Genomic DNA, 19,829 nt, shown 5'->3' on the forward strand with positions numbered 1-19,829 from the left:
TGGATTTCTATTTTATTTTTATTATTGATTTTAATTTAATTTTATTAATGACTTCATATTGGTTATGCACTTTTGTTAATTTTAATTTAAGATTTAAAATTTTTGAATTTAAAAAAATTTAGTATTATTTCTGTTTTGATTTAATTGAAAAATATCTTTTAACAATTTTAAATCTCATTTATAATATAGGGTTTTTAATTTTAATGTGTAATTTGCAACGAACTATTTGAAAAAATATATAGAGCAACTGATGATGCGAGGTACTCGCAAAAGTGCTCTTTCTTGGATTATGGAATAAGGTAGGTGTCATCCTATTTTATTTTTTAATTCTATACTTGGGTTGATCAGATTAATATAATATAATATAATATATACATATATATATATATATATATATATAATAATAGTATGTGTGCCATAATCAATTTTAAAAAATAAAAATACAAAGAACCATAACAAAACAAACAGAGCACCAAAAATTTGTTACTAATAAATAATATGAACAAAAAAAATATAAGTGAAATTATGAATAGAGGATGCTAACATATGGTGTAACTTACATGGTAACAGATTTCGCCTTATGAATTCATTATCTAAAAGAATACTGAACAGAACAATGATTGCTGAAAATGTTATGTCTTCAGTATTTATCTAATCTTCAATACATTTTAAGTAGATTGCAACTACTGAATTATATTATGAATTTTTGTGTTAGCACACTGTTGGAAAGTAAACAAACCAAAAACTGAATAACCATAAAGTGATTTCCTATGGTCTGCATATTTTTATTTGTAGAAATGTGTAATTACAAGTACTCTTCTGATCCAGAAGTTATTTTTCATAAACCAGAAGTTTCAAGTCATAGTTTGTGAATAATATATATAAACTGTAGAGATGACTAATGTTTTTATATGAATATAAGCCTGTTTTTTACTCTTTCTTACCTATCTTATTAACTTGCTGAGCATAGTTAAAATAATTCATCTAATTGTTAAGTTAGAAACAAATGTTTGTTTTAGAGAATATTTTTCAGAATTTTTATTTAAAGCCAGTGATCCCCCATGTTGATGAAACATTTTTAAATTTAGTCACTTAGCTGCTTCATTTACAAGTAACTTAGCTATATGAGCAAATCTGGACAAATACATATTTATCTGCATATTTTGCTTTATGTTTGTGTTCAGCAGTTAACCTTGTAAGTCATATATTATGTTGTTTCAGATGAAAACAGAAGCTCTATAATTAACAACAATATAAGATCTCAGGTACAAACTTGTGAGGCTGCTTTATTATTAGCATCATTGTGTTCAACAATTGATTCATTACCAACTTCGAAACGCACAATTTCTAATTCTCATGCTGTAAGTGATATGATGGTGGATATTGCAATGCACAGCACCATTGAAGAAAATCATAATAATAATCTGTTAAAAGCTTACATAACTGAACGTGCAGTTAAACAACAAACAATGAAACAGCAACAACAAAGCTTAGTTTGTAGCACTAGTAATAATAACATGAGTAATACATTACATCCAGTGTTAGACCAAAATAGAGGAAAATTAAGTATAACAGCATCTTCAACAACTGTACCTATTACAAGTGCATCAAAATTACTCTCAGTTAATCAATCGTTACCATCAGTTTCTGTTGGTTCTGCTGCCATCATTACTGCTTCTGCCAACAAGGATGATACTTGTAATGAAACATACTCAACAATCAACTCGGCAGTTACTAATGATAATTCTGGTTGTGAGATACATTCTGTTGCGATTGCAAAAGAAAATGCTTTGGATATTTTAATTAAGACTTCGACTGATGCTAAAAAGCATGCTTTAAAATTATCAAATACACCTTCTGGTGATAACTGTGTTAACACTGGTTCTACTGTTTCTCCAAATAAAAAATTAAAAGCCGAATTTTTACCTCCTTCTAGTGGACCTTCACCCAGCTACGTCAGGTAAGAAATCTCTACTGCTGATGTATATTTAAACATTTGTTAAATATATTGAATTTACTGTTCTGTATACTATTTATTATTTACTTACCACCAGTCAGTATGAGACTCCTCTCATAATAGCAATTTCTCTATTTAGCATCTTCAACCTTCTTAAATTATTCCTTTGTTAACAGTGGTTGAAGATAATTTTATTATTGAGAAGGTTTCTATCAGTTTTATGTCTATTGCATTATTTAATGTTTTTATTATGTGTATGAACATCTTAATTAGCAGAAGAAAATAGTACTCATTATCAAAGAGCAGCTACACGTTATATAAAAACACTGTATTTTCAACCAAAGCATTATACTTTGTGTTATGATTGAAAAGAGTGCAATTAAATCAGAGGTGCATAGATGGAAAAGACTTTTTTTTATAATTTTATATTTACATTAAATATAATCATTATATACCAATATCTAAAAAATGAAAACTATTTTTACTTCATAATGCAATTTGTAATTAAAGATCCAGACTGAATATAGCCTGAGGAAAGACCTTTCCAGTGGTGAGTTCTGTTTTATGATCCTGTTGAGGAGGTTAATTTATTAAAAACTGGTATTGATAAATAAAGTGAGTTTAAAAATTATTATAATTTGTGAATTAATGAATTCACATAACCAATAAAAATTCAAGGAAGATATTCTTACGTTAAAGATACATAATTATATAGAACAGTCTTTTTAGAGATATCTCCATCATCTCAGTCATTGTAATACAGTAAAATTAAAAAATTAAAAATAGCAGTGTTAAAAGTTTGCATGAAATTTGGTTTGTTATTACATGTGAACTTTTGACACAGTAACATGGTTATTTAAAATTTCAAACTTTTTACATTGATTTTGTAATTTTTAAAAATATAATTTTTTTGTGAAGGTAATTAAAATATAAACTGGAATTTGTTTGTATAGCTTTATTGATATTGCATAGAATTACTAATAAATTATCTATTTTTCTACATGGTTTCCTTCAATAGAAATACATAGGTGGCTTCCTGATCGCCTCATCAAAAAAACAACATGACTGCTCGAACAACCAATTGCATACATAATGTCCAACTGTGGCATTGTTTTCAAATCTTTCCCACTTAAAACTTCTTTCAACAAACCAAACATCTGAAAATCACATGGTGACAAGTTTGGACTGTACGGTGGGTGTCCAATGAATTTTAGGAAGTTTATAGCAACTCTGAGCTGCTGTATGCGGTTGTGCGTTGTCGTGGAGAGGGACATTGTGAATCGGTTGCCATTGTCATTTGTTGCGGTAGGCAGCCCTGATGTCATCCAACAAACTGACAGTATAGTATTCCACATTTATCCTCCTTTATTCGTGCAGGGAATCATCAATAGTACACATTTAAGTCACAAAACACAGTAGCCGGAACTTTTTCAGCTGATAAGTGTTTCTTGGCCTTTATTGGTGCCCCTTCCCCACTTTTCCGCCACTCCATACTTGTTCTCTAGTTTTCTGGTATGTATTGGTGGACCCATGTTTCATCACAGGTCACAATACAATCTAAAAAATGTCTCTCCTTCATCAAAGCTATTCAGATGTGGCTGAGATGTCTTTCCAAACATTTCTTTTGTCAGTCAGAAGACATGGAACGCACCTCATTGACACTTTGCTGTATCCAGGAGTGCTTGATAACATTCTACACACACTTCCAAAACTTATGCTCACCTCTGATATAACTTCAGCAACGGTTATGCGGTGGTGGTCACCTTCTACAAGGTCACACACGACCTGAATGTTGTTGTTGTCATTGACGCTGGTCCACAGATGAAGTTTGTGACTTCATTGCATCACAACCACTTTAAAGTGTTTGGCCAATCAGACACTTAAGTTTTTGACAGGATAGTTTCTCTGAACTGTGCTTGGATTGGAATCAAAATTTCAGAGGATTTGATACCTTCGTTGGCAAGATATCGAATTATAATTTGTTGTGCAAAAGACAATGGTACCTTCTGCCTCAGATATACTGCTACTGATATGGAAACTTGACCTACAGGTGTGGCTCGCCAGTTACTCCTCCACACATATCCAACTAACTACCCACAGCACCCCATCACATTCATTGCTCCTCCTCAGTCCATGCAGCAAAATTCCCGTTTATATATGAATGACCATCATATAAAAAAACTGGTGTTAAGTGGTAGCTCTCCAAACACATTTTTCTATGACACAAAAATTTATCATTAAGAAAGCATGTCTTCATAAAATTTTTGCTGCTTAGGTGAATTTATTAATTTGTATAATATATTAAAAGCAGTGATCAGAATGAAATTAAAATATATATATATATATATATATATATTGTTTCTTATTATGATACCTTTATTTTTATTTAGTATTAAGTGGTATCAATTACTATCTTTAGCCTTTAAAAACTGTAAGTTTTTAAAGGCTAAAACTGTAAGTAATGTCACATCCACATTCAGCTTAATTTCAGTGATAATTCCCAACTTCAGTAATCTTCGGGTTCTAGTACACTGAAAGTGTTCGTGACTAACTATTCAACCATACTTCATACCCCTCAATCTTTTTAAGGTTATTACATCCTGACCCATTGGAGAAGACACACCCCTCCCCCCAGTCTTGTGATGATCCCGGTTGTCACACTACCACCTCTGTTCCTTAGCCCTGATGGGCTTTACCAGAGGTCATCTTCTAGACCCTCAATATGTGATTACATACTTAAGTCATCAGTACGACCTTTATCAGGATGGCATTGATGTAAATGCCTCGAAAGACATTTCCATCAGTCTTAAAAAGATATCCATTAAAAGATTCCATCAACTACAAAAGATATTTTTCAAACTCATGATTCAAAAAACTGATAACCAATAAGAATTTACAAATTGAGCTAAAACAAAAAAAAAATTGTTTGCAACATGGCAATTTTGACCTATCTTACCAAAGCAGCCAAGATTACCTATTGACCCACATACATACCAAACAACAACTGAGCACAATTGCTGATTGTGCCTACTCTGGCAGAAAAGCACCCAAATGGGCCCCTAGCCACCAGGCTACTTTTCTATACTAAACACTCTGCAGTCCTTTTGAGCACCAAAAACCTTAAAAATCTTTCAATAATGTGCCACTCATTTCTAACTTTCCAGTTAGTCTGCAGATCCAGACTTGAACCAATACCTTCAAGCTCCCTGACCTAAACTCAATTTTGAGCAGATGTACAGCACATTATATGCTTCATTCGATACTAAGCATTGAACACATTGACCTGAGTCAGTCAGCTAATCTGAGCAAGCCTGTCCTGAAACGCGCCATGCTCCAAAAGGAACTGAGTCACTTGCTGATTTGGGAAGATCCACAAGGTGACTCCAATGTCCTTACATCTGGAAAGAGACTATGCATCATCCCATCTGTCCTGCCAAATACCAAAATCTTCCTCCTATATTTCCCAAATAAGCAATCCAGTCGGTTCACCTGTCTTCTTCGCAGCATAACATAACTGACAGGACATCAATTGATTTAACACCTGTAATAACTAGAACTGCCTCGTGAAACAGTCCTATAGTCCCATCATCACAGTAAGTAACAGGTGATGCTCAGCCCTTTACAGAATATTGTGGTAACTTTTATACTCATTTCATATAAAGCATAATCTTGTTGCATACATCTTTATACAAAGTTTTCATTGTTTTAAAATTTAGATTCCAATTGGGATGGACCACCCTACAAATGCCAAAGAAGGCATTACACACCTTTTTAGCTACACTCTGAAATTGCTCCTTGAATCTTAAATTCTCATCAAGGAGTACACCCAAATTCTGTTGCAACAAGACATAATGAAGATGCCCAGTCACTGAAACACAGGCTCACCACGTAGAAGCCAAACGGCCCTTCAGCAGCATCATGATGGCCTTCTCAGGGCTAAATACAATTTTGTGTTGATTGCTTCACATCTCTAGAACTCTACAAGCTTAAGTTAGTTAGAATTCAACCTCGTTCTGTGAGTCTACTTTAACCAGCAGAAGCCCCCATCATCAGCATAAGCGATGACACGACATCCACTGGGCAGCCTCAACTGCATGAGAGAACTCCACAACCCAGAGCAGAGGACCCAGCACACTACCTTGGGGACTTCCCTTGGACAACATTGTAGTCACCTTGGTGCCACAATCATGAAGCATTACATATCAGTTACAAAAGTAACTTACAGCACCCCGATCTCATCATGTTGACACACCCATCGTTGTAGTTGATAACAAGGCAGAGGGCCACCACAAATTGTTAAATTCTCCGGATATATCCAAAAATATACCCCGGGCATACACAGAGTTAAAATTAGTAAGGATATCAGTCACTTTTAAAATTGCATCCTTTCTACCCTTCCCCAGTTGAAAACCATACTAGTCCTCCATCAAGATTTTGCGAGGCCAACCTTCCATTAATCCACAAATACAGCACCTTCACAAACACCTTACCAAGCACTAGCAGAAGCATCAGAGGCCTGTACGATGAACTCACAATAGGCTTCTTGTCAGTACCTTTGAAAAGAAGGTTAATTGCACCTGATTTCCAACAAAGCGGAAAATAGCCAGCAGAAAGCAATCTATTCAGAACCTTTGTTATTACACCTACACATATGCCCAGTGAGTGAAGAAGGAGTCCCACAGTTATTCTGTTGTACCCAGGAGCCTTATGCCTCGCAAAACTGCTGCAAACAACTTATTGCACCTCAGCCTCAGTATTCTCCAAAGATTAATCTTCAAAGAACAAAAAGAAGCAACCTCATGCCTAACACACAGATGATACTGACATTCACCCTCCACATTATCATCTGGCAGTAAATCATTCAACAAAGTGCACAATATTTCTGTCCTGTCAGTTGGTATACCTTGCCAGGTTAAGAGAACAGACAGAAGAACATCTTTGTTTTGTTTAAGTCCCAAAATCATATAAACGACATCCCAGGGATCCTTATTACCCTGATCCTGCATGAAAGAACGCCAAGAATCCCTTTTTGCTCTTCGAATCGTATGAAAATACTGGGAACTCAGATCCCTATGCTCGGAAGTGACTTCTACTCATCGCTCAGGGTCACTCTTATGTTGAGAAGCTCGCCTAAGATGACTCACAGACTGCTTTAGATCAGAAAACTCTCTTGTCCACGATGGAGCAATTCTCTCCCGACCAGAACTACATGGGATAGTGTTCTGCTATCCACATAAGCAAGAGAAAGCCTCTCTGCCAACTCCACCAAATCCATAACTTCAAACTCCGGTCCAAGACACGAAATCTGGCTGATAATATGTCGACAGATTTCCGCCAGTCTGTCCTCCTGTACAATAAATGTTTCTACTGAACAGCAACATTACACCAGTACATCTCACTGCAGACATTCGCGATCTGAAACACAATTAGACAGTGATCACTGGAACAGTCATCAAATACTGTCCATCAGTAAATAGTCCCAGGAATATTCCTTCCAACTTCACATCTATATTTGTGGCACCAAAAACCTTCTACCATCAACCATTCCTGCTAAGGTTGGCAATTCACCCAAAACATTATAAACCTTAATATTGTATTATACAATGAAATTCTCCACCAACTCTCCTTTCTCATCGGTCAAAATACTATGTCACCATAAAGACTTTGCATTAATGTCTGCATCATTCAGAAATGAATGATGCAGCTTACCAGCTGCATGATCCCAATTACCAGCTTCATGACAACATGGTGAAAATCAGAGAGCTGTCGAACAAAAACACAGTCCAGATGAATGCTGCACAGAATAGTGGACATACTAGCAGGACCATGCAGAAACTTCTGGCAGCCACTAAAACCTGGCAGATCACCTGCCATAACATAAGGATACTGCAAAACAGTCACTTCCAGATTCCTTCGATCTACAAGCTCACCTAATTCAGTCTGTGCTATGTAAGCATCCTGAGTATTCAACTGCCTGAAATTAACTATTCAATGAATTGAAGTACATCTCGACAGCTTTCAAGTAATAGCTAACCCTGAGCAAGGGCAGAGAACAATGGTTTAAATTCCTTTATCCTGGGAATAATCGTATTTCTAATCGAAGCACTTTGCGGATTCTCTATAAAGATCATAAATTGATTGCTGATCCTCAAAATACTTAACCAGGGGGATAGAGCTACTTGAAACTCATCAGGCAGATTACCTCATGGTAACACCTGCTACTGCCTGATCTTCCTCATCTGAGGAGCCAGAGCAATCACTGATTCTTACCTCCATTACTTTACCAGCCCTACCCCGTTCAGGCTTGAGCTGTTTGCTCGAATCACTAGCTTCCAACATTTCCACTAAAATATCCTATAAAATCAAAGTAACAAAGACTACCTAAATCTCACTGTATCTACTATTACTAAATATGGGCAACCCTACGAATATGACAACCACATGCAGTGAGCTACAGACAGCCAGAGGTGTATAAATCCCCCCCTGTCACTCAGCACCTCTTAGCCGCTACTGGATCGATCTTGTAAATACCTTTTTCAGCAAGCAGTCACAAGACCTCTGATTACGGCCCACACCCAAAGGATGTAAGCAAGACTAGGTCAAATCCTTGCTTATAACAGGTACTAACAACATGTTCTATTAAGACATAGATGTTGCAAAAACTTTTAATTGACAAACAATCCAACACTAGTGGTGGTACTTAAACCTAGTTACTGTTATCAGTAAAGAGTCATGTATCTGTCACGATTGATGAATCTTGTAGAATGTGAAAAATGCAAAGCCTGATCAGGAGTCAAACCCAGTACCTTCTGTTTGAAAGAAAGAGATGCTACAATTCTGCAATGGAGGTCAGCAAAGATGCTACTCCCTAAGATGTTCCAGGTGTTGTAGAACCATCTGGATGTAAGCAGATGTAGTTATGATAATTATCCAATCTGTTTTAAATAATATAGATGAGAGTCTATTTTTTTGTTATGTGTCTCATTTTTACATATACTTACAAAATTTAGTGTTTTTCTGTTTCTTTAGAAGAAGTTTTGTTTTTATTCACTGGCTTGAGGATTACAAAAAATAAATTACATTAAGATGTGTGTATATTGGTTATATTTTTTGTAGTTCAATTTAATAAAATGTAAAAAAAAAATATTTTATAAACAAAATATTCTTTTTACATAATAAAATTATGTGTGTATTTAAAATAATGGTACAAAAATTACTAATATTCTCATGAGATTGGCTTGATAACTATTAAAGGTAAACCTGAGAAAATTCTCTCAAAACTGTGTGAGTTTACTGGATTAGATTAGTGCTTTAAGTTTATTGTTAAAGCAGTCCAGTAAATTCTAATGAATCAGATCTGCTGAACTTCTATAGAAATCCGACACATTTATTTCAGCATGTAAAATGGGATCATTCTTTTTTTCAATTATTATTTTGTTTTAAATCATTTTGTTTCAAATTATTTTGTTGTAAATTGACATGTATTTTATACTAATAAAGTAGATATTTTCATAACAGAGATCCTTCATCATCAACCAGAGTTCCCTTGGACTGTGTTACCAGTGCTAATCTAGTGTGTATTACATTCATGCTAATAACATTGAACAAGCAGTGGCAGATAGATAGCCTGTTGTGGTTTATTAATTATAAAATAATATAGAACTCACATTAGGATACCATTAATTAAATTGTATCCTACTTATTAATGGCTTATATACTTGAGCCCTATGTTATTAGGACTCGACTAGTCTAGCCCTAACAATGGTTTGGTCATTACGAAGTATCTTTAGATTTTCGATAGGCACAATGCCTGCCAGTATTAAAAAAATACCTATTTACGCTAATATATTTCATCAATTAACATATGTAATAAAGCCTCAGTAAAGTTTTTATTATGCTAGCATATATATCATTTGTATCTAATGCTTAGTTTTAATTGCTTAGCATGTCGTTTGTTTAACTGTTAGATGAATGCTTCTATTCAAGCAACAGTTTTAACTTTTCTTTGCGTTTAGTGCAGATGAGAATTTTTTACGTATATTATACACTCCTGGATAGGATCAGTAACACATTACACATTCAAAAGGAACAGATCCTGTACTAATTGCCTTTAGTAGCTGGCATCATACTACTGACAGCAATCTGCAAGGGCAGATTGCTGTCAGTAGTATGACAGCAATACTGTCATACTACTAACTCAACTTTACAAGGGCAGGCATTCTGCTTAAACCAGAGTTTATTGATACCCTTTCTGAGGATAGTAGGAGGGAAGGTCCGGTCCCTTGTCTAAATTCAAAATGACAGTTTCCAACTTGGCCCCATTTTTGAGTAAACTACATTTAAAGATTTCCAAGCAGTTCAAGTAGCTTATTTACATACCTGCAGTCATAGCAGCAACTGATTGATGAGCAGACCAGTCTCATAATCAGGAATTCTCAGGTTTGAGCCTCCTTGTCAACTTTTTTTTTAATTTTTATGTTTTCTTACCTACATATTAAAGCAGATGATTTTTTTAATAATATAGTATTCATAATAATAATAATAATAATAATAATAATAAGAAGAAGAAGAAGAAGAAGAAGAAGAAGAAGAATCTGGAAAAAACTATAATTTCATGTTTGCTGATTATTATTTTCTTTGAATATAAGAATTATTAACCTAAAGATTTTTATAGACAACAAACAGATTTGATTTTATAAAACTTGAAAAAATTTAAATAAATAATAAAAATAAATAATATTGGATTGCAAAAAAAAGTCAGATGAATCGTTGAGGAGACTTTTTTTTTTGGATAAAACATGCTTTCTATTCCCTCAAAAGGCAGAAATTATAAGTATACTGTAAATGTTATGCTTATCATTTCATTATAATTATCCAGTTTACAAACTGTTGACTTGTTATTTAAAGCATGACAGTACTACATTTTTCTTAATCACCAGTTCATTATTACAAACAAATTTCAGCTCACTATATTATTGTACACCAGATTTCATTCATCCCAACTTTTTTATGTCTACAAAATCAAGTTTTCCAGAAAATTAGAAAGTACAGTTTCCTAGTTTTGAATTGGAAGAAACTGGCTGGCTACAAGTGGAAGGTTTCAGAAGTTTAAAAAAAAGAGCAACAAGTGAAAAAAATGTTGATTTTTTTCTTTTATTTTAAAAATTATATTAACGTATACACATCAAGCAAGCTAAATTTTGTTTAAAAAAATAGATTTCAAAATTCTGTAGTGGGTGTGATTTGTGAAAGAACCAGAGAAAGATTACTTAATTTGGAAACAAAGACTATAAAGATATGAGAAAAAACAGGAAAATATCTGTAAACCTTTAAGCTACACTTGTTGCTCTTTTTTTTAAACTTCTGAAACCTTCCACTTGTAGCCAGCCAGTTTCTTCCAATTCAAAACTAGGAAACTGTACTTATTACAATAAGCCTCATAGCCACTTATTTTCAGAGTATGAAATAAAAAGTGTTTATTAAAATTTAAACACAGTAGTTACTGCAGTAGTTATTAGCTTGAAAAACTGTTGTAGAAATTAAAGATTCATCAAAATAAATTAGTTTAATAAAAGATTAACCATATTATTGTCAGTTGCTGTGCAATAATATTTCATATTTATGATAGTTAAAGTGAAAAATGGTGATATTATTGAAAATAGTATATTATTGCCAAATACATGTGATAAAAAAGATAATAAATAAATAAATCTTAAAAAGGGTTGAGCAAGAATAACTTCAACAACGAATGACCCATAAATAAGTTAAGAGATGGGGGTTGATTGATGGATTTTTGTTTTTTTGTTATTATTATGTTTAAAATTTGAGTTTGCGTTGTTTTTATTTCTATTTATTATTTTTATTGTTCATTTTGTGCAAAATTTTAAAGGAGCATTAAGTATGGATAATTTATGATATATGTTACTCTTATAATTGTATTTTTTTGGTTTAAGTGTAACGGAAGATGGTCGTAGCAAGTGCCTAATTTGTGATAAAATATTTACAAAGCCAAGTCAGTTGAGATTGCATGTAAATATTCATTATTTTGAAAGACCATTTCGGTGTGAATCATGTGCCGTTTCATTTCGTACAAAGGGACATCTTCAGAAGCATCAACGTTCTGTTACACATCTTAATAAGGTATGTTACATTTTTGCATTATTTGTTATTTTAGCTCTAATATTAACATCCATTCTTATCCAAAAAAATCCCATATTATTATATAAAATGCAAAATTAAGGACTAGTTAATAACAAAAAATACTTTGTACAATCATTAAATGTATTGAAGGTATCTTTGGAACATTTGCATTTTTATATGAACTCAAAATATCGAGTTATGAGTTTGTCCATACATCATGTATATTATTATCTGAAGTACAACTCATTGTCATGTATATCAGTTGCTGAAGAATAACTCATTGCTGCAAATCTATTCTCTTAATTATTATATATAGACAGGGCTGAGCAGAGCAAATATTTTAATTTAAATAAGGATCAAGTTAAATAACTTGTGTAATCATTTATAGACTCACAATGTTCTGTTGAGTTTCTAAAAGGAATCTCTGGTTTATATTTCTGCTTATTTTTAATTGGATCTACTGTACAGAATGGGCGGAAAATCCCTTTACACTAGTTATAAAATTATTAATTTAATGAGGTACAATTATTAAGGTTAAGGGGTAGCTTACCTTCTATGGATTTAAAATGTCTTTGTGGGTACCATCATATTCAAAGTACAGCTGTATGTGCCTCAATGTCCTGTTGTTCATCTGCAACAGCATATCAGGGGTGATAATTTAAAATGCTGACTGAACAGTCTTGGAGTTGCTCGTTGTTGATGTATCTGTGTTTTTGGATCTCTTTTTACAGAACTGCAGAGTGCATTGTCAGGTCTGGTGAGATCAGGGCTTGTTACTGGCCAAGCCAATGGAAGCTGGTAACTCTTCTAACACATGTTCGATCCAGCGATTCGAAAAAATTTCATTGAGGTGTTTGCAGACATTCAAAGCAAAATGCACTGGAGCACCATCTTGCTAAAATTTAATGATGTCAGCAATCCCTTTTGCCGTTAATTCTGGAAGCAACCACTTTTCAATCATTTTCTGATATGACTGTGCTGAATAACTGTGCCATCGGAAAAATAAAAATAAGATATTCAGCTGTCATCCCAGCTCAAATCATAACATGTGGTGAATGGTGTTCAATTTCCTCGAAAAGTGAGGGTTGTACAAAGTCAAAAACATTTCGATTACGAGAGCTTCGATAAATCAGACACTTGTCTAAGAAAATGACATTCTTTTTATCATTTGCTCTCAGGAAGCATTCAAGAAATAACTGACATGCATAAACATGTCTATCAAGGACATTGTCACTCAACTAATTAACTGTGACTGGATGAAAACATGTAACTTTCAAGTACTTTTGCATATGGTCTTGCATTGTTGATCTTGGAATGCCCCTAACTCTGTAGAACGTGCCTAATTCTGGATATTGATTTCATCAGTGATCTTTGAATCAATACCTCCACAGCAGCACACATCTCATCTTGAGTGCTCGGCCTCTACTGCATGGCACATCAAGAAAACTTCTCATTGCAAAAGTCTTCTTCTGCCATGTCAGTAATGTTTGCTATGGTGGTGACAATTTCCCAAAATGCACAAAGAAGTCATTCATAATGTTTTACCAGTGTATGGTAAAACATGGTACCAAGCTAAGAAATGCTCTTCAACAGTAAATGCACTTGTATCCATCATTCCACACTTGACTATGACTAAGGTCATCCCACCATGAATGAACATACCAGATGATCTCCACCATGGCTTATCCTTCCCAATTTTCCCAGCGGAGGTGAGAATTGGAAGCAGGAAAGCTTAATTAAGTTGGATTTGTTACAGTGTAAAGGGACTTCCCGTTCACCTCGTATAGGAATTACACATTTTAATACCTTATGTTGTTCAGTTTATATATTGTTTTTAATTAGTATTCATATTTCTTAAAATGTGCTAATTTGATTTTAATTTTCTTGAAAGTTAGGTAAGAGTTACAGAAAGCGTGATCGTAATCTTCTGATAAAAATATATCAGTAATATGTTAAATTATTTGGAAATCTTGTTGAAGGAGGATGGTAGTCACATACTGTATCATTTTTCTTAAGATAAATTGGTTTTCTTAAAATTGGGTTTTACATCACAAAGAAGCCTCTTAAGTGACATTGGTAAACAGACCTATTTCACAGCCAATAGTAAGTAAAGCAATTATGAATAGCTCTTGCCCAATCTTTGCAAAGCTATCCGTAAAAAAAATAGGTTTTGTTTCTGAAGCCATTCTGTGGTTCTATTTTAGTCGCTGAGTGGTTGAAAATTAACATTAATCCATTAGATTAATGTCTCCAACTGATTTGAATCAAGGTATTCACTATATTTAAACCTTCAGTCAATGGCTTGTAGGTTATCCTGACGCTTATAAAGCTGTTTTCAAAAATAATTCCTGCGTCTAGACTGCATTCATAGTGTACTTTCTATAAGAAATCATTTTAACTCACTGGTTATAATTATTATTCTCTATATTAACATATGTTTCTTCAATAACAAAAAATGACTGTTTAATATACAATTACATTGTTAGAAGTTTTTACATACATTCTGTGATTTATTACACTGAAATTTTTTATGAATTTCTTTTGTTTAGATGAGCATGAATTCAACTTTTGGTACAGCTACCACAACAAATCCTCGTCCTTTTAAGTGTGATGATTGTAAAATAGCATTCAGAATACATGGACACCTGGCAAAACATCTTCGTTCCAAGATGCATATCATGAAATTGGAATGTCTTGGCAAGCTTCCATTTGGTACTTATGCTGAAATGGAACGTTCTGGAATAAATATGAATGATATTGATACTTCTGATTGTGAGAATTCTTTAGAAAGTCTTCAGGTACAAATGGAAATCTTTGATTACATTTTTTATATCTATTAATTTAAATTATTGGACCACCTTAATTTCTGTTTGCATAAAGTGTATTTCTATTGTAAAATATTGATTCGTACCATATAATTTGACTCAGTCATGTAGAATGTGATTATTTAGGTGTGATCATTTTTGGGCATCAGGCTATTTGGTATTTATTTGTATATACTGTTCATTACGTTGATTGTTCTCACTTGCTTTTAGTTTTTCTTATGGTAAATCTTTACATGATAAAGCCTATAAATTTTCTATAAGATTTTATATGTGCCATTCTGAACCTTTACCTTCTCTGCTCAGAGTGGTTTTGGCATTCCACTCTGTTTTTGTTATTTTTTTGTAGATAAAATTTTTGCATTAATATTTCACCTAATCCTGGATTAGTTACACTTGTCTTTCAGGAAGGGTGGTGCTATTGACTGAAAGGCAAAAGATTATTTTGCAGTTAGATTTAGTTATTTGTTAAAATAATATAATTTTTGGAGGTAATAACATAAAATGTTTGCCAATGGCAAATACATTTACAAAAGTTGTCAGTTCATTTATGTTTTATTTTGTATTTAATAGATTTTAAAAAACAAGGAATTTTAATGTACATTAAAATGAAATGATGCTCTTATCTATTAGTTGTGTTAACACAATAGTACAGTTAAGAGTTATCTTTGTTGCTCAAAGGATTTTATTATAAAATATATTAGCATAGTATTATACTAATTTTATTTTTATCTGAAATTTAGCATTATTGGCATTATAATTCTGATCAGCATTTTTATTTTTCATTTATAATAAAAAAATAGATGAATATAGTGATTTATAAATTGAGTACTCTTCTCATTTAGAGAAGGTTCTTCGAATCATTACCATCCTGGGTTTTTTATTATCAAGGTTGTAAAATTTTTCATACTTTAATCTAAAAGTTCATATGAAATATAATACAAATAAGTAATTCAATCTGTATTATAAAACTTATAAAAAAGAAAAGAATGATGTTGGTGTAATATACCTAAACAACTTTCTAAAAAATAAAGGCATTAACCTCAGGTTTAAGTGAAAAATTAATTTATTAGGTACATCACATATAAATATTTTTTTTAATGTTTCACAGTGTTTTTTTTCCATTCTTAATAATACCTTTCTGATAATTGTCTTTGTTTGTTTTTAGTTGTTGGCTCAAAAATTATATGACAAAGATCCTACTAAACTTGGGCAATGGGATCAAAATGAAATGATGCCAGTTTCTTCTCAAAATCATAGAGCAAGTGCTGTTACAGATCATCATGGTCCTACACATCTCTTATATCAACAAAACCAACACCAGAATGAAATCTCATCTGATGATGATGAACTGCCAGTAGATATAAACCATCACCCAGCAGTCAGTAAAGGTAGCATCACGTCCACTGCTAATTCTACTTCTGATGATAATTTAACTGATAATAAGCATTACATTCCTGGCACACAATATCGTCTAACCAGCCATTTACCCAGTGATATTGAAACTCTACATCCTCAGGCAGCAGCTCCACCTGTAATGAATCCTATCCATCAGAATACTACCAGTACAGTTAAAAATAAAATTTCTAACAGTTGTGTTGAATTACCATCAACATCTTCAGCTCAGACTAGTTCTGGTTCTTCCAGTTTAGAAATGCATTTTATTTATCTTAAAAAATTACCTACTCAAATTCAGACATCAGCTACTGCTACTGGTATCATAAATTGCGTTATACCAACAACACAAGAATCCGGCAACTATAATAAAAATCAGAAGTTGAAGAGTGATAAAGATCAGCCTCAAACTGTGAATGCAACTGTTAGTACAACTAATGTTGTTAGTAACACTGTTGTTCAGTATTCCAATTTTACAACTACTGAAAGCAGTAGTAGTAGTAGTAGTAGTAGTAGTATTAGTAGTAATAATAGTAATTCTGAAAGTGGCAATAGCCGTTCTGTTATTCAGAGAATTAAGTGTAGTTTTGGACAACAAAATCAGACTAGTAATGAGATGTCAAGTGTTAACAACAGCAGTAATAGTAGTAATTTAGTGTGTAATGATTTGGGTATTTACGGTAATAGTAATTCTGTTTCTGATAATAATAGTGGAATTAGCATAGGTGTATCACCCACCAAGAAAGTCAGTGAAACTAAGCCTACTCAACAGCTAACTGATAACGATAGAGATATGTCAACAAATGCAGCTGAAAGGACAGAGATACATGTAGATGTGACTAACAATAATGATGATAAATCAGTATCATCATTACAAAGTAGTCACGAATCACTTGAAAATGTTGGTAGTGGTATCAGTATATCAAATCTTTCAACGGTTGAAAAATGCAGTTAGTAATAGGCTGTGTATTATGTTTGTTATTGTGTTAAAAGCTCATATGAAAACAAAATGTTTTACATTTTATCTAAATCTTTCTCAAAGGGCCCAATTTATGTTTTATATGTACTATGTATAAATTTTACTATAGAATTAAAATATATTTTGTTTCTTTGATTATTTACAGTTGTGTTTGGTCATTATCTTTATTGTGTTTTATTTATTTTTATTATTTTTTAATTCTTTTTGTGTTAACTTTTGTTTACTTGTTAACAACGTGGGGGTTGTTGGCATTTATCAGTTTTTTTTTACCAGTTTTTAGGCTACTATGAGGAATTATTTTCTTGGCTAAAAAGAGCATAAATTAAAGGTTTAGTTTATTGTGTGTTTTTGGAATTAAGAAATCATATATTAATAACATATTAGTAAGTAAAAACCTATTATTATAAACTTCTCTAGCATGAATGACATCTCTAAAAGCACAAAAAGTGTTTCATTTTATGTTATTTTTCTTAACTTTTGTGTGATGAAAAATATACACAGGTCAGTAATAAGTACAAATTATGCATATTCAGACCCTACAATCAGCTTGGATGGTCAAGATTTCATGACATTAATTTCTGAGTTGCATTCAGCCTGTTGTGTAAAATTATTATTGGTAAATATTTATCTTATGTTAGTAACCCCATATGTTTACAGTCTGATAACTATCCAAAATTCTGCGTAGTATGTTTTTTTGTAAAACAGATTTACTGAAATATTTAAACATATTTTCTTTATTGTATATTTTGTTCCTCTTTCATATCTTATATTGAGATATTTTCCTAAGATTTTTTTAAAAGATTTATATACTACTGTTAAAACAATATTTCTCTGAATAATTTAATGTGATTAAAATTAATTCATCAATATTAGCCAACTTAGAAGAAATTAAATTTAATAAATGTACATTGTTGAATTTCCACCTAAATGGCTTGTATATTTACTACTAAAACAAATTTACTAATAATTATATTTGCCTACAGTTACTAATTAAATATGTCTGGCCAAATAATATTATGAAATATTCTGTGGCTACTGGTTGCTAAAAATAATTGTATGTAATAAAAAAGAAATAAATGTACAGTTAGGAATGTAAAGTTTTAAATTTAGCCATATAAAAAAGTTTCATTTTAGTGGGCTTGGTACATTGATGTGTGAGAGTGTCAGTGAAGAAGCCAAACAGTTCCATTTGTCATTTTCTTTAGTGATACGGGATGAGTTATAATATAAAAATAAAATAAAATTCAACCTTACCAACAATTTATATTATGTCTAGTACTTTCAGTCATTTGACCGTCCTTAGGAAAGAAATTCTTTTTCTAATTTAAAACATAAAAATTTTAATGTTTTAAATTAAAATCAAAAATTTCTTTAGTAAAAAATTTATTCCCTGAGGATGGTTGAATGACCAAAAGTACTAGACGTAATATAAATTGTTGATAAGGTTGAATTTTATTTCATTTTTATATTAAAAATTGAACTTATGATACAGGGTACTTGTTATCTTCACAATAGCTATGTCAATTTCAGAAATAACTTGTAATGGCCTACAACCTTTTTGATTATGGCACTTAACTTAATAAATGTTATACTTCTGTCAACAAGCATTGCAAAAGAAAAAATCCACTCTTTATCTAAGTAATAGATAATTAGACAAAATTGTATAACAGTTTTTAACAGCCTGAACCACACACTTACAAATAATTGGAAAGGCAATAACCTTATCTTCATTGTTGCTGTCCATTTTACTACTGTCAGCTAACTGATCCTGTTTACTTCACCAGATATCATAATTTTTATTTATTATTGAAATAAATAAATTTGAAAAAAGAATGTTTATTTTCAAAAATAAAATATTGTAAAGCATGTCAGGCTAAATTAAATCACATATGCCAAGAGGCTTATGATCAATGTAGATATCCTTGAGATGCATCCATGAGAAGGTTAATATTTGTACATAAAAAAACTATATTTATTCAACATTTATTAACTTAAAAAAAATTTCTAATTCGTTTCCTTTTTTGTTTTTGAAATCACTAAAGTTTTATGCTTTAACACTTAAGAAAATGTTATTTTTTCATTTGCTTATTTTATGTTTAATTATAATTTTGTCAAAACTATTTTATTTAAATGTTTACTTCATCATTCATATTGTTTGTTTCACAAAATTGTTAACATTTTCAAGTTTTGAGCCAGATTCACTGAGATGATTAGAATGGAGTGTCTTATCTACTACTCTCGATGTCATGTAATTAATTGATGCATTTTAATTACCAATTACGTCTTCATCACTTGAATTTTTCAAAAATTGTGTACCTTTAATTTGATTCCTGTTCTTTTTTTTAAATAAATATTCACTTTGGCATTCATTTACACGATTATAAATTTTCTTCATTCAATGTACATATTAATTGAATACCTTTAACTTTGCATACATCTTAAAACTTATGGACAATACTTTTACTGTGAATTTTCTCACTATATCTAGTTTAAAAAGATTTTTTGTTTTCCCCAAAATATATATGTATACACACTG

At 32.0% G+C, this 19,829-nt stretch overlaps 1 protein-coding gene across 4 annotated transcripts in view; it reads left to right on the forward strand.

The window, feature by feature from the left end:
* Positions 1-17,437, forward strand: part of shn (zinc finger protein schnurri) — a 191,641-nt gene extending 174,204 nt beyond the window's left edge. For all 4 annotated transcript variants that reach the window (XM_075367637.1, XM_075367628.1, XM_075367655.1 and 1 more), the window contains exons 12-15: positions 1,222-1,960; positions 11,911-12,097; positions 14,647-14,895; positions 16,088-17,437. In XM_075367637.1, coding sequence (XP_075223752.1) covers positions 1,222-1,960; positions 11,911-12,097; positions 14,647-14,895; positions 16,088-17,269 — 2,357 coding nt within the window. In that variant the 3' untranslated portion in view covers positions 17,270-17,437. The remainder of the gene's footprint in view (positions 1-1,221; positions 1,961-11,910; positions 12,098-14,646; positions 14,896-16,087) is intronic.
* The last annotated feature ends 2,392 nt before the right edge of the window (positions 17,438-19,829 follow it).

Source organism: Lycorma delicatula, chromosome 1 (genome assembly GCF_047948215.1).
Source record: "Lycorma delicatula isolate Av1 chromosome 1, ASM4794821v1, whole genome shotgun sequence".
Taxonomy (NCBI): Eukaryota; Metazoa; Arthropoda; class Insecta; order Hemiptera; family Fulgoridae; genus Lycorma; species Lycorma delicatula.